The following is a 15604-nucleotide window of genomic DNA, read 5'->3' as shown; positions in this document are numbered from 1 at the left end:
TCTGTAGCCAGCCTGCATTTAAGATTGCCAACATGACAGTACCCTGATCTGCATCGGTTTGTGGCACTTGAGAAGTGGGGAGGGAAAAATGACTGGCACCAAATAAACATACTGTGAAACTCGTAAACAGTCTCTAACCCAAGAGGTTTATAGCAAGTTTCAGAGCTGACTCAAGAGGAAGGAGAAAAGGGCTCACATAGCTGCAGCAATACTGCGTTGTTACTCAGCTGCGTGCACATTTCTGTGGTTCGGTTAAGGTTTCAACAGACAAAAAAAAAAAAAAAAGACAGAAAGGTAAAGAACGGTGTAAAAACAGTGTTGCTCTTTCCCAAAAGATACAATTCCCGTTTGGAACTAGACACATTATGTCTCACACCAGAAAGAGAAAGATCTTAAATAGAAGGCACTCGTAGCCTAAGAGTCTATTTTAAGAAAGCAGCCAATACTTATCAACTCCAAATCAGGATGTTGATATTGGAAGGGACCCATCTTGTCCAACCCATACAGTCAAGTTTCCACATCAGTTCTCCTCAGGCAGTTTTCTCCATTCTTTAGAGTCCTCCAGTGGTTTGAGCCACAAGCACGCCCTTCTGATGGAGAAGTGCCATGTCACTGAGTTACCAGCACTAATTTCATAAGCCAGAATACACATGTTGGAACTTTATGCATCTGCTCCAGTTTTTCAAGCAATATTGGCTCTTTTATTTATAGCTTAAGCGATTGGATTAGATACCAGAAGACATCTGAGATCACCGTTACCCAAGGGCAAAGATAGGATGGATACAGTCTAAAGACCATTGCCTTATCAAACCTCCTATTTGCTTGTGAAGGTTAAACAAGCCTGACCAGTCTAGCCAGCTGCAATTTTTCTTGTGGTAGGTCCCTCCTTCTCAGTTCTTCCGCATATGCATCACCTAGTCCAAGAGGACAGAGGCTTCAGCTTCTGCCTCCACTTCCATCCACTTTTGGACAAGAGGTCCCAAAAGCTAGTTCACCCCAAGACCACAAACTGTGGTCTTTGCTCTCCATACTACGTGAGTCATTTTTTTTAAAACAGGCTCCAACACTCACTGTGGTATCCTGCATCTTACCCACAAATGGATAGATTATTTAAAAAAAAGCACATGGTAGAGAGACTCAGTTCATCAACACGCGAACGTGTGACTGAATCACATTTCCAGCTCTTAGCCCTTCAGCCAAAAGACCAAACTTCCTCTCTGCTCAGCACGTGATATCTGGAAGTCTACGGTAAAAGCATTCTGCAGACTTGAAGTAAAGATCTTACAATTGCACTGAGGGTTGGTGCAATTTCACCTGCAACACTGCTGCAAGCAATAAAATCTCTCCGTCATAAACAGCAAAAAGATTTTGACTGAAAGTGATTATTGGTTACCTATAGACGGGGATTTGAAAGGGTATTTATCAGGAAGGTCGACTCTAACTTTCCATACTCCACCTTCATATGGTGCTGCAATGAAAAAAAAATGCAGGTATTAGACACTTTATAACTCAGGAGAGAATAAATAGAACTACAGCATTAAGCAAAACACATCTTTGGAAGAACACTTAGCTCCATCAGGGGGTAAGATTTCATATCAAACCTCCTACGGTAAAAGCCTTTTTCCTGTGCTGCCTGACAAGAAATACATGATTTTAACTGATACTGTAGAAGATCCCGGCACAAAGACATAAAAGCCTTATTAAAAACAGAGACTTTATAATAATCTCGTTACCTTTAGAGATGTTACTAAATTAAGGCACGTTGGAGACCTGACTTGTGATCTAGGAAAGCCATCTTAATTACAAATTCTGCAAAAATTCAGGTGACTGATGTGAAACTTAGGAGTTTTTTATAAGGAAACTCATGATGATCCTCATAAGGATCAACAAGAGTGGTGCTGAAGGCCACAGCTGAAGGCCGAGCTGTCCGAAGGCTGTTTCCAGCTCTGCTCATCGCCAAGGGAGGTGGCTCATCTGCGTTAATGCTCACAGTTGCATTTCTCCCCGCCCTTCAGAGAGCAGCCTTCAAACGCTGCTACCCTTTGATTTCTCACCCCCACTCAGATTTGCTCATCTTTTCTTCCACTCCAGAAGAATGTGTCATCTCACTGTTCCCCACCACGAGCCATTGGTTTGTTTTCATAGAAGGGCTGGGTCACATACTTACTTCCTTGTGGTCCATAAAACTTCACAACAAATTCATTGAGTCCTCCTAAGATTGTGACTTCGTGCTTGCTCTCAATACTGATACATCAAGTAAAGGAAAACATTTAGTCCATGAAACAAAGTCCATGTACTCAGATACAGATAACTTGCTAGAATCCTGTCAAACCAAATCGTTTAAAATATTCAAAATATTCTACAACATGCAATTTAAGCGTCTTGACACATCTAAGTGACCACACCACCACAATGACGTCTGTAAAAGCCAATTTAACACACTGAAGAATCCCCTCCCCTGCATTAAGCAATCTCGAGACGATGCCTCCCTCCCGCTCAGAGCTGCTTAGTGTTTTCCATCTACTCCTGCACAGCGTAAGCTCCGATTTAAGAAAACGCCAAGTCCTTATCAGCAACGTATGTGGAAACGTATTTGGGCTGTGGAAGGGAGCTAAAAATCCAGAAACGGCAACAGCTCCAAAGCCTCACCACACACAGACATGAACCCCAGGAGCAAGGCTCGGAGGTGAGGCCAGGACTTGGGAGATCTCTCTCCTTTCCAGCGCTCGGGAGATGAGCCACAAAGCAGAAAGTCACCCTTGCCAACTGCTCACATTAAATGTTTACTCTCCTGCCCAGATTAGAGGAGCAGAACTCTCCCCAGTCCCTGCTCTGACAAATGCGAGAGCTGATGAATTCAATTCTCCTTGGCTGCCTTCGGCGCTGTCAGATGGCCTCCCACAGCTACGATGCAAATTACGGCAATCTCATGTTAATTTGACTTGCAAGACCAAAAAACTCTGCGTCTTCAGAGAGATGGCAGAAGGGCGAGATTATGAGGCACTGTTACAGTGCGAAAAGAACAACTGTATTTCTCAACATTTAAAGGAAAGAATCAAAGCGCCAGCGCTTTGGGAAGAAGGGAATACAAATGGAAAGGCAAGAAATCTTCATTTCAAGTAAAGCTCAGTTACGACAATTAACGGTGATGTCTCAGCACCCAAGCTTGCTGGAGAATTCTGCTATATATCAGGGTTAATGGATTGTGAATAATATCCTACAGCAATTACCTTTAATCAATAATCTTAATATGAATTACAAGGGAAGCATCAGAAAAAAAACAGAGTAGGAGAAAAATCAAAGGTTTATTCCCACCTGAACTTCAGACTGCTTCAGCTCTGCACCACAGAGGCGGCCCCCATTTGAGGGAAGGGGGCAACAGCACAGAATATCTAATAAAAGATCCTGAACATCACAGCAGCGAACTTGGCAGAGATGCTCAGGCTAAGAGGAACTGAAGCCAGGTTCCCTTTTACAACCAAGATTTTTCACTCTGCTGCAAAAGGTTTTCTGCTTTCAAGGCACAACATTTGCCCAGGAAGCTCTCCACTTTGCAGCAATTACACAGACCCCCTCGTACCTTCACGGCACTGAGCAAACAGTGCTCCTGGGCACACACATCCATGCTCACTTCAATATTCCTGACCCACCAGGAACAGAAGTGCCTGGAACCTACCACTAGCAACAAATAATTCTCAGCTCAGACCTACCCCTGATCTCCCGTTACGACGCATGAAGTCTGCTTAAGGTGCGTCACAAACTACTTGAAGAGGCTCCTGTATCCAGAAGTGCCGATTCAATCGTGGTAGCCTGCGTGTGTACTTGTACACAGGTGATCCAAGTCCCATCTGCGGGGTCCGTCAGGATTTATTACAGTTCCTCGAGTACAATGACTCCCAGATTGGACAGAGTTTTCCCACAGTGCCAGCTCCAAAAGAATTTGGATGCAATAACCCTCTTCCTCTCATTCTCATGGGGAGGGAGAAAAGTTTATAGTGGTTTGTTTTGGCTTAGGAGTTTTCTTGGTTCAGCATACACTGCTCTGCCCTACAGTTAAATAGCAAGTAGCTTGCTACACCTGGCAGTCACCCAAGAGCAGCTCACAAAGGGCAGATCGATGCCTAACTGCCCCAAGTACCAGTGATTTCTCTGCTAAAAGCCATCTCTAGGAAAAGCTACATCCCTGCAGGTTTGCGGAGAGTAGCTTAGCGCTGAAGTACTGCAGCTTGCTTCAGACCTGATGTTAAGGGACACTCACCACCAGATCTTTTCACGTCACCCAGTACCATGACAGTAAGTTTTAGATACAGGCTTGACTGAGCTTAAGTTCATCTGAAAATGTACACACTCACCTAATGGATAACTATTCCAGGTTCAGAAACGGGCTCTTACACAAACCTGCTGTGCATGATGATGCCCAAGAGTGAAACGTTTAATACTGAAGTATGTTAACACTTACAGCAGCTTCGCGGATCAGGTTAAATACAAATGGTTTTACTTAGGACTAAATCAAGTACCACTTAATAAAAAACAGCTCTCCCAGCCTGATCTTCAGAGCGAGCTCCTGAGCAGCTGCAGCTTATATGCTCTTCGGCTCCACAAGTTAATATCGACGATAAATTAAAGCAGAGCTTTCTGCACTCAGACTCAGCTCTGGTGCTCCCAAGTTCAAAAAACTATTAGTAAGCAACGCGGTGCCGTATTTGATTATTGTCCCTGTTGTAGCAAGGACCTACAATTCCTACAAAAATCCCAGCAAGTGAGTTAGGTTCATGAAAGGGATGCAGATGCTAACTTTGGGAATAATCACACTGTTTATTAACATGATACAAGAGTTTGAGGACAGACTGAAACCAAAGTGAACTTCAGCAATAAAACCCTTGTACCAACATGGAGGAAATCTCTCGAAACGTATTAGTAGAACTGAGGAAGCCGGGAAAGCCCACTTTTCCTGGGCACCAGGTGAATTCCATACGAGCCCCCACTTTCTAAGACAAATCTTAGTGAAGGGGAAGTGAACGACCTTCCCTTTCTCCTCTCCACCAGATTTTCTCAAAAGGTAGAGATGCCCAGGAATATGAAAGGTCAAAATCCCACTAACAAAACGATTGAGGGCATTACCAGGAGAAGTGCACGGAGCAATTACAGAAAGAATAACATTTACACCCTATGAGCTCTTTCCATCTCCAGGAAGTCTTCGGAAAATGAAATATTTATTACATATCTGGGACTGCAGGAAGACCAGGAACCCAAAGCAGAACTCAAGGCTTCTCCATCCCACAAAGCAGTACCAGGGAACCCTCTAGCACCACAAGGGAAAAGCACGGGGGAACAGCAGAAGGGACTTGACACATTCAGAGGACTGTCCAGACCACATTCCCAGAAAAAACTCCACCACAGCTCATGGCAAAATATCTCAGAGTAAAGAACACAGGCTCTGACCCAACTATTTTCTCAGCTCAGACAGATTTTTTCCATAAGGCTGAAGTCTTACAACCAAATCCCAAATGAATCCCATTCCAAACAAGCCAGCAATTAATGAGCCATCTCAGATCCAAAAAAGAGTTTGGAGACGCACAGGACTTAAGGAACCCAGTTGTGCCTATGGCACAACGAACGCCCCCTCCTGCACTCAGAGCTAGACGGGGCCTGGTGCCGGATCCTGCAGCAAGCCCAAGTAGCTCCCAGGAAGGAGAAATGCTCCAGGTCTTCAACAAACCGAGTACAGCTTCAGGAAGCCCCAGGAAAAGAACATCAAGAACATGGAGCAAGATTTCCATAATTAAAGTGACCAGACTGTTCACACCAGCCCCTGTGCATTTCTCCCAGGATAGCTATATTTGCATCCAGGATTCCCATCCACTTCTTTTATTGGCTACGGATGTAAATCTGGGCAGAAAGCACTCCTGCGAGCGCTCAGGACTTCACACACAGAGCCAGCATTTAGGGGGAAGACCAACAAACCTCTCACCTTATTTTAGTCTACTCTGTCCAGACGGATTCCTCTATGCTCACACCCCGTCACTGCACTCTTCATTAATTCAGATTTTCAGAGATAAAACGAGCAGGTAACGGGTAAAGAATTTAACGTTCTCAATTTTAGTGGCACACCAGTGGTTCATACTGCTAGGAACAGTCTGCCTTGTTTCCACAGCAGGACATGCAGCTACTCTGTGTGTACGTGGGGTCAAGATTAGAGAGGTAGAAAACCAGCCTGTAACACATCACATGCGCTAAAATGTTTAACAAAAATACAACCAAATCCCTTTCAAGACTCTCAGCTTGTTCCTACTAGTCTAGGTGACTTATGGCCTTGCTGCTTTTATCTCTTTAACATCTCAGTATACTAATTTGACTTTGTGTCAAATATAGCCAGTGTAAAAGTCAAGAGAAAAGAGCAAAATCTGGATACAAGTCAGGTTTCTAACAGATTAGAAGTTCAAAAGCTTTACTTTCAGACCACAGAACTGTGAAGGGAGTCTCGAGAACCTGAAGATAAATTACCTTAGTCCCAAAACTATTAAGAGAATTTTAATGACAGTAAGTGTCAAAAATATTTAGATCATGATATAGAAAGTAAGCTTATTTTCAAATATCAGTTCAGAAGGGGTTGCTAGGAGAGACACAGAAGGGAATTTTTCTGCAGCTGATTACAGACTCCCTATATAGTGCCTGAAATGTGCCAGAAGCGCAAAGGCCAACCGCGCCACGTATTAGCATTACAGTAACATCCACAGCCCCCTATCAAGATCAAGGCTCTATTGTTCAGGGTTGAGCTCGTAGGAAATTGTTTCTTTGGTCAGAATGAGAAGTGATTTAAAGCATTTTGCCCATTCTGCATTGGGACAAAAACCACACAAAACCTTTCAGTTCTGGAGAGAGAGAGAGACTGCCCAACCATCAGTCAGAAATAGACTGGCCACTGTGGATTTGCTTGTTCCAGGGTCGAGTTCCCATTCCCTCATCCTTGTGCGGGGCCACCCACCACTGTAGGGCTGGATCTCCCCTGCAGTAATAAAAAAAAAAAAAAAAAATTGTTGGGATTTAACTTCACACCCAGATCTCCCAAAATCCCACATGAACATCGCGGCCAACAGATGGCTAGTCTGTTTGCAGAGTTGAGTGGCTTTTTCCTGGCAAACATTTAGCCTGAAAAAAAATCCCTTCATTAAGTTTCCTTAAAATTAACATAAGTTATAAGCTTGGGCAAATCAGTTTTCCAGATAAAACTATTTCACTGAAAATATTTTTTGCAAGCCTAGCCGACACAAATGGCCGGGAGCAGCCTGCCCCAGAGAGGCAGACAAAGCAGAAAGCTGGGATGCCCCAGGGAAAAAGAAAAGTTGTATATTTATCTATGTGCATCTCAATATAAGTCGCAGATAGGTCGATGGCCATTACCAGAAAGCAAGTCCCTGCCTTCTAAGGATGTCTGCCATGTCCTCTCTTACTTAGTCCACAGCTACCCCTCCAGGTGAAGAACCTCACCAGAGACGCCATTCTGAATTTGAGGGAAAAATCATAAGACCACACCTATGTATATTTAAAAAAAAAAAAAAAAAAAAAAAAATCATCCAGCTCTGCTACCGAAGCAGCTGAGAACCCATCTTTGAGAAAACAACTTGCCATATTTTGTGACAAAGGCCATTTTAAAAGTGGGATTAATAGAGCTGATTTTTTTCCTTCACAAAGAGCTCTGCAGTCAGCGAGTGCCACTACATCACCCATGCGATGGCAGCACGGCCACTCCAGCTGCTTATGGTATAGAAAGCACCACTCCGCTTGTTCGAGGCATCAGAGGGGTGAATTCTCCTCAAGTACTTGCAAGCACAATTTTGCAACATAAACAGCCTCTAATATTGGGACTGATGGTTATTCATGTTTATTTTTTTTTACAAAGGCGAACGAGTTCCACTCTGAGAAACATTTACACAACCTGCAGTTATCTGTAAGGAGCCCTGTGATTTAGCAGCGTTACCAGTCACACTGATGCGTGGGCAGCAAAAGGGCAAGTTCAGCTCGGTCACCTCCTTGCCTCCAAGCCTTCACAGGCTGCCTTGCCGCCTCTAAACTCCCTGCTTTTATCTGATACAAGTCACCTGAGGTGCCAGTTGCACACGTGAAACCACAGCTGGCACCAGGACTTTGATGTTTTAAGCATTGGGAATATTTATTCTTATTTTCCCCAAGTAAAAGTCCCTGCTCTTTACTCAGATTTAACTTTCCTCACACTCCTGTCTATCCCTGCAGCACAACAGAAGAAAGGACACTTAATCAGAAGTGAAAAAGATTATAAAGAAAAAAAACCCTTGTGTTTTCTCTGAGCAGCAAGAGGCAGCACTTTTTAGTCACCCTGTTTGTAGCAACCTTCTTGAGAACTCCACGCTAAACCCATTCACATTATTAAAATCCATTGTTTTCCCCCCAAGCTAATTATTCACGTTGCCACAGGGCACCGCTCAGAGTTTCCAGCTTCAAGCAAAGGGGTTTTTTTAGCACTAGAAATAGGTTTGCTAATTGCCAAAGATGTTGTGCTGCACAATTTCTGGTGTCGGTATCCACAGCCCCATGGTCTGCACCAGCCCCAAGAAGGGAAGACACCACTGGGGCAATCTGCAGTTTATCTTCACATACCTGTGGCAACCCTTAATCTTCCTTTGTCTGAACTGAGCTTGCCCAGGAATCCCACAGCTTTGAAAGACACAAAACTCACTTAAATCCTACAGTGTAAAGAAGGAGAACAGCAAGTCACTCGTGGGCAGTCACGGAAAGCTCTGAAGACAACCAGCTTTCCCAGCCCTCCACCCTCCTTACCGCTGCGATAAGTGAACCGGGGACAGCATTACACAGAGGTGGTTTCACTCGCCCTAAGATGATGGCTGGTTACGATTACAGCTGAAAATGTTCTGGAAGCAAGGGAATAGCAAATGAATAACTGAACAGCAACCTGTACTTGGTCACCGAGTTTCTATTTTATTGCACACAAGCGTTTTCTTGTTAGAAATGCATCTTCGCTTTAAAAAAAAAAACAACCAAACCAAACAACACCCTTACCACTTCTCTATCAGATTTTAAATGACCAAGATGAGAAATCACACAAGGAAGAGCATTCTTAAGTTATTCTGCACACACTCCTCACAATTTCATGTCAAGGGTGGTAAATTTCCCCAAGATAAACCCCATCAAAAGGCAATTTCCAAACGCAGCCACGTGTGCTGAAAAGACACCTCGGGAGAGTTATTGGGGTTTTTGGGAGAAGGAACTGCTGCTCCAGCAAGCCCTCTGGTCTGGCTCGCTTTCTTTGGAGCTCCTGATGATTTAGGTCTGGCTGCTCTCCACTAAACTTTGTGCCAAGAAACTCGAGTAAGAAGGAAGAGGTAGAAGGAAAAGCCAGCTTTCCCCAGAAGTCACTTTGCATACGCGTTGCCTGCTATGAAATGATCAGAAACTAAGTCAGCATTTTTCCTACACTCCAGGCTTCAAATCCAGTCTTCCCTCATCAGAAGTGAGGGAAACCACCACAAAAAGACACCAAGGTTGTCATACCATGTAGGATTGAGTAATACTGCCCTTTTCCTTCAGAAAACAAATTAATTCATCGCGCTCCCCAACTCTGCGCTGCTCCCTTGAAAAGTTTCGACTTGTTTCGAAGAAGAGGTATCACACAGTTACATACTTTTTTGCTGTAGAGAAAACAGATTGGAATAAACTCGTTTAAAACTGCATTCTCGAGCTTTCACTGGATGGGTCAACATTTAATTGCAGCGGTGGCACCGAAAGTTCCTTCACAATCAGATTAGATGGGAACACAATCAGTGCCACTTTGACAGCCGATAACGAGCGCTGTAGCCAAACACCAGTTTTGCAGTGCTGATTACCCTGCAATTAATTTGCATTTACAGACAAGGAAGAACACAACATGTACAAGCATCAGGCCCTCGTTTCATTATCTCCGGTTTCATTAGCCAAGCTCAATTCGGGATGAGAACATGTATGGGCCCAGGGTGACACCTCCTGATTTGCATCGCAGCAGAGCTTTGCCTGTGAGATGACAGTGTTTTGGTGCTGAGCAGTCCCAGGAGCAGCACGTTGGACAGAAATGGCTTGAAATCACTTAAAACTGTGACCTACACAAGGGTTGCTGAGGTGCTGCTTGAGAAAGGTGGGGAGATGCATTAGTTAAAGGGAGAAGAAGCTGGCACACAGGATTTTTAAACATGAAAGAAAGGGGCTGGACTCAATGAAAGCACATCGGAATGAAGTTTTGATCAATACAGCTTAACCAATGTTCCTGTGCATGACTATAATGCAAGACAGCTTTGCCTCCACAAGCACAACATTTCTTTGAATCTCAATAAAAAAGGACACGCTAGGATCCAAGAGAATTTAAGTGCAATTAGTCCGTAATTATAAGCGACTGCCAATTAGCAAACTCCTTAAATGGATCCTAGCTGGAGATGACTGCCCAGTTTGAGGAAGGCATTCCACCAGAAAGGACTAGCGAGGAAGACAACATGCAGAGCCATGATGCAGAAGCATAAGGGCCTGGGCTTCTCTGGGATCACTGGAGAGGCAAAAACGTCCCCACAACAGGATTACACTGGTCTCCTCCGACCCGACGCTCGAGCTCCCCCAGAGTTCGATACAAGCCGCTCACCTGGCGCGAACAAGGCAGAAATAATCAGGAACCTCTTGCTCTCTGCCTGCCACCAAGCCAGAAGTCACAGAACTCGCTATGTTGACATTTAAAGTCGGTCACGAGGGAAACCAGAGTCAGGTCGAGAAGCAAAGATGACAGCAGTAGTAGTTTGCAGATGTGTATCTGTCTCTAAGCTAAACCACTAGATTCAATATTTGCATCGCTACAGCTTCCATCAAGAGCAGTTTGTTACCATGGTGATTGTACATACTGGTGGTAACAGAGTATTTAATGTACGAATAATAAACTTCTCAAACAACTGAGACATTTCAAGTGGTTTTAAGTGAAATATCATAAGGAGAAAATACAATAATTTCTTTTTCCAGGTGTGCTGGGTACTGGTGATTTCCTCTTTGTGAGGATTCAAGAAGTGCCAAAATGCTCTGAAAGAGAAACTGTGGTTGTAAAACCATGGAATTGAGAGCGTGGCCCCAACTGTGTGCTGACACCAAGCCTAAGATTTAACTGTTCTGGGGGCTGTGCCCCATCACACATTTTACAAGAATGTACCAGGTTTGTTAAAAGCAAAATGCTTTTCACATGTTTGCACAGTTGGAATATTTCACTAATTTAGACTTCCCAAAGACATGTTATTATTTTAAGATTTCAAGTGAAGTTTGGTTTAGGTTTCTGTAGACTTTACTGAAATGCTTTTTCACTCCAAGAAACCTACACAGTCATTTAGAAACTGCAAGCACGTCAAGCCACCTCAGCAACAGCCACATAAAACCCCAAATGCACAACCAACCATCTCCTCAGGCTGTCCCCCTTGGGACGTGACACGTCTGTAGTCAAAGCAGACAGGCACAGAGGAGGTCAGCAGCTGAGCTTTGGCAACAGTTTTTATTTAGGGGAAAAAAAAAAATAATCTAGAAATATCTTAAGTTCTTGATTTTCAACAAGATAAAGAGTTTAGTGAGGGGAAGGAGAAAGTGTCAAAGCAAATATTTTCATTCTGGTACACTGAGTTATATTCTGTTGAACATAAGCTTAATTTTAAGATACTCTGGCACAGAGCCGTTACCAGCTCTGGAACCAGAGTCCTCATCCTCTTTGCTCCTCTCTACCAGGATCTTTCTTTTCTTGCCTGTAAGGGATGTTCAATTGGGCCACAGAGACTCACCAAGGGGATGCTGATATGCTGCATTGGCTTGAAGTATATCGTAACACTGAATTGAGAAAGTGTTAAACATGGGAATCCCGAGAGTTGCCAGGATGTTTCTTCAACAAAAATCCTGAAGTCCTCTCTAAAAGAAGCTTCGCACAAACTCAATCTTGAACTATTAAAACTTTCAGGAGGGAGGAAACACATTTGAAGTCCTGTCTAGAATCGTGCTCCCTCGGAATAACGTATCATAGCAGCTCTCCATGGCCTGCCAGAAACATAATTCAGTGGGATTTTTTTTTTTTTTTTTTTTTGGTGTACAGGCACAACAGAGGTGAGACTCACCAGGAAGTGTTGGTCGAGTGCAAAAACCCTGGCAACACACCAAGAACTGGTCCATGTGATAAGCATATGCGATGAGAGCGAGACGGGCTGCCTTTCTAACAAGTACAAAAGGGTTTGGCAACGTGACTGGAAAGATAGCTGTGGGGCACCTACTTAGAAGTATTGCCTCCGCTTGCTTTAAAACCGGATCTATGGAAGAGGTTTGCTTTGCTTGACCTTTGCTATAAACCTAATGGAGCCGACAGCTGGAAGAGAGTATCTGAAACATCAGAGCAGAAACAAAAGACAGAGCTGCTCTGTAAGCACCTCTTACACCAAGGATACTAAGCTGTGTACAGCCTAGTGTTGTTTTGCAGAGCTCCTTCCAACCCCACACCTGCAGATGTGAGAGTACGTGGAAATACTTAATGATGTATTTCTTGCTCACTGAGGTCACATCTGCACTGGGCTTTTCTGAAGGATTTTGTAAACTGTGCTCTTCAGAATTGAGACAGCAACAACCATTTGAAATGCCAGCTAGAGCAAGTGACACTTAAACTGTAAATAAGACTCAGAGCAAGTATTGAAGTGGACAGTAAAAGTGAAAATTAAGCAGCGCTGGTCCTCATAAAGCTTCTTCAACTTTAAGCATTTGACAACGATTAATGTCCTGAGCTTACGTGCTTAATATCCAAAATCCAAGATCTGAACTGTCACCCATCTAGGGTGTTCTCTGTACCAAGCAGAAAGTCAGTAAAGTCTCTCAAAGACATTTTGGAAATTATTTCTCCCTCTGAAGAACAGGGCACAACTTACATTTGGTTGTTAGAGAACACTTTGCTACTCAAGGCAGAAGCTCCAACATTTCTGAGCCTTCGTGGAGGAGGGTTGTTATCTGCCAGTCCTCAAAGAAACAAGCTTTAAAAAAAAAAAAAAAAACAACAAACCGAAACAACTCAGAAACCACTGGTATTTCTACACCATGGGTGTAGGAAATAAAAGCAAACTGAATTTGGAAATTAAGCTAGAGATTAGCACAGTTCCCTTGACCTCAAGTAACACAGGAGAACAGTAATTGTGTGGCTTCAATCCAGATTTCCCACCACCTGTAACAGCCCAATTTGAAGTAACACACAATGCTCGAGCAGATACAGGTGTTTGTTTCAGGGCAGATCATACCCCGAGGCACCTGCGGATTTCTGTTCCTTTCAAACCACTTTATTAGAAATACATTTTTTCAAGAACAAGTTACATTCTGCTCTCGTGCTGATTCTCAGGTTCAGCAGACAGCAGACAATGCACTGACTGGCTCACTAGTAGGTGAAAAATCATCAGGATGAACATCACCCTTGGGGCTGTCTACCTCTTGCTTATGCAAAGGGGCTTACTACGTCCATTTATCAAATGCTGTCATTAACAAGTCTGTCCATACAGCATCCACACCTTGGAAGGGCACATCTGAAAATGGTGATGGGGACCCAAAGAGCAATATGCCTTTTACAGACTGCTTGCAAACCCACAAGGATCAGGTTTGTCCTCTTCTCTCTGCGACAGCAAGGAGTCCTGACAGAGCCTGCCGGAACTTCTGGAGGGATCAGATTTGCTTCTCCCCTCCTTGGTTTTGTTAAAAGGTATCTCAGGAACGATGTTTTAAAGGAACAGCTCAGACAGGATTTTAACACACAATGTTGTTCAGTTTTTTAACCCAAATGACCTGAAGGATGAAGCGAGAGACGACTTTATATGTGAATCACAGAACTGGTGAAGTTATGACAACCACAACCAGTTTCCAACACAGACCATACACTGTTTTCTCTCAAACCAAAGCATTAAAAAAGTTATTTAGGAACAAGCACCTCTCAGACCTTGGTTACACACAGCAGCCAAAGCTTATAGACACTGTTTTCCTTTTTTCTAGGTCACCTGCAATATAGAGAAAACACGAAACAGTCCCATGTACCAGGAAACTGCAGTTCAGTTTTGCTAAAAGTGCAGGAGCTTCCTGCATGCCACAGTTTTGCACACAAATGCCTACAACGATCCAATATGCCATTGTCATCGCTACTAAATCACTTAGCCTCTTTATTCTTACTATGTAATGAGAGCAATGGGGCACTGCAGGCTGTTCAGTGCTTCCTCAACAGATCCTCAGGTCTCAGTGCTGGCTGTGAACAGACGAGATGCACAAGGCAAGTGGTTTTGCCCCGGCTTTATTTTGTTTAGTCCGTTCGGCCATCCGTATTTAAAGGTTTTGTTTACAAAGATGGGTTTATCACTCAGCTTTCTACCTGCTCCAAGTCAGGTCAGCTCATGGTTGTATTCGTCTCGAGAAAAAACATTTCCAAGGTTAGGCAGAAGGTCAATACATGCTGCTGTTTCCCATCCATCAAGCCACTAACTCTAACTGCAAACATGGCACAGCTTTGCTGGTTAGTCACCAAAATATCTGTTAAAAGTTCATTTCTTTATCAGCCTTGGCAATTTAAGAAATCAGGCTGGTGCTTCTGTCAGTCTCAGCAATTCCTCTGGCATCCAGCTCCCACCATCAGCTTTTGCACCAAGAAGTTAAATACTTGCCTGCAAACTTTTAAAAGTCTCGGGCACTTCCGAGGGGTTTTTGGCCTTTCCCAAAGGATTAACTGCACAGGATTTTCCTGAAGTTTAAGGTATAAAGATACATTGTGTTTGAGAGGAAGACATGAAAGAGCCATACTTGGAGACTAACAATGATCCCCACACGAGCTTCCTTGTGCAACGGAAAGGCAAGCTTTAGGGACGCAGCAGAAAGGTTGCCAAGGAAGGAGCCTAACAAAGCCTTGGGGGCTTTGTTTGTAGATGTGAATGCACCAGCAGGCCTGAGCTCGCCAGCCACCAACAAAATCCCAGCAAGGCAGAGCTGAGGTGGCACCGGTGCCCAGAATGGAGGGTGCCCTCACCCTGGGACACCCGCCACACTGCATTCAGTCATGTCAAATACCTTTTTTTTTTTAAATGGTTTCCAGGCTTTGAAGAGCAGGCCTTCGCTCAGCAGCTGCACCAGAAGCAAAAGCAAGTTGCCCGGGGTATTTCTCAAGGGCCGTGGCTTTCTCTCGCTACACGAAGGCTCAGATCTCAGCATCTCACAGGAAGGCAGGGTTCATTAAAGCCACTCTGGCACAAGCAATACCATCACAATCAGAGGAAGGGAAAAAGGCAGGTGTTTGTTGTTTGGTTGTTGGTTTTTTTTTTTTTAAATATGACCAGCAGAACAGCAGAGGGTGTTGCTAAAACACAGGAACACACAGTCCTCCTCACTGTGGCCAAGCAGTTTCCTCTGGAAGTTTCCCTGGGAGGGTTTGGAAGTTGCTCTCACAGCTGCCCATTTTAAAGCTCTCTGAAGCAAAACTTTCTACCCAACAGAAGTGACAGGTCCACTTGGAGAGGGGGACCAGGACAGAGAAGCGAGTTTGCACTTGCTGGAGTCATGAGCTCCTTCC

The 15604-nt window shown here is 44.0% G+C and overlaps 1 protein-coding gene across 2 annotated transcripts in view; it reads right to left on the bottom strand.

The window, feature by feature from the left end:
• UBE2H (ubiquitin conjugating enzyme E2 H) overlaps positions 1-15604 on the bottom strand; it is a 56212-nt gene that overhangs the window by 26272 nt on the left and 14336 nt on the right. For both annotated transcript variants that reach the window (XM_074903575.1, XM_074903576.1), the window contains exons 2-3: positions 2168-2244; positions 1394-1468 (exon numbers count right to left, since the gene is read on the bottom strand). In XM_074903575.1, coding sequence (XP_074759676.1) covers positions 1394-1468; positions 2168-2244 — 152 coding nt within the window. The remainder of the gene's footprint in view (positions 1-1393; positions 1469-2167; positions 2245-15604) is intronic.

The sequence above is a fragment of the Athene noctua genome, chromosome 3 (assembly GCF_965140245.1).
Source record: "Athene noctua chromosome 3, bAthNoc1.hap1.1, whole genome shotgun sequence".
Classification (NCBI taxonomy): domain Eukaryota; kingdom Metazoa; phylum Chordata; class Aves; order Strigiformes; family Strigidae; genus Athene; species Athene noctua.
Note: the sequence above shows the minus strand (reverse complement) of the source record. Positions and strands in the feature narration are given on the sequence as shown.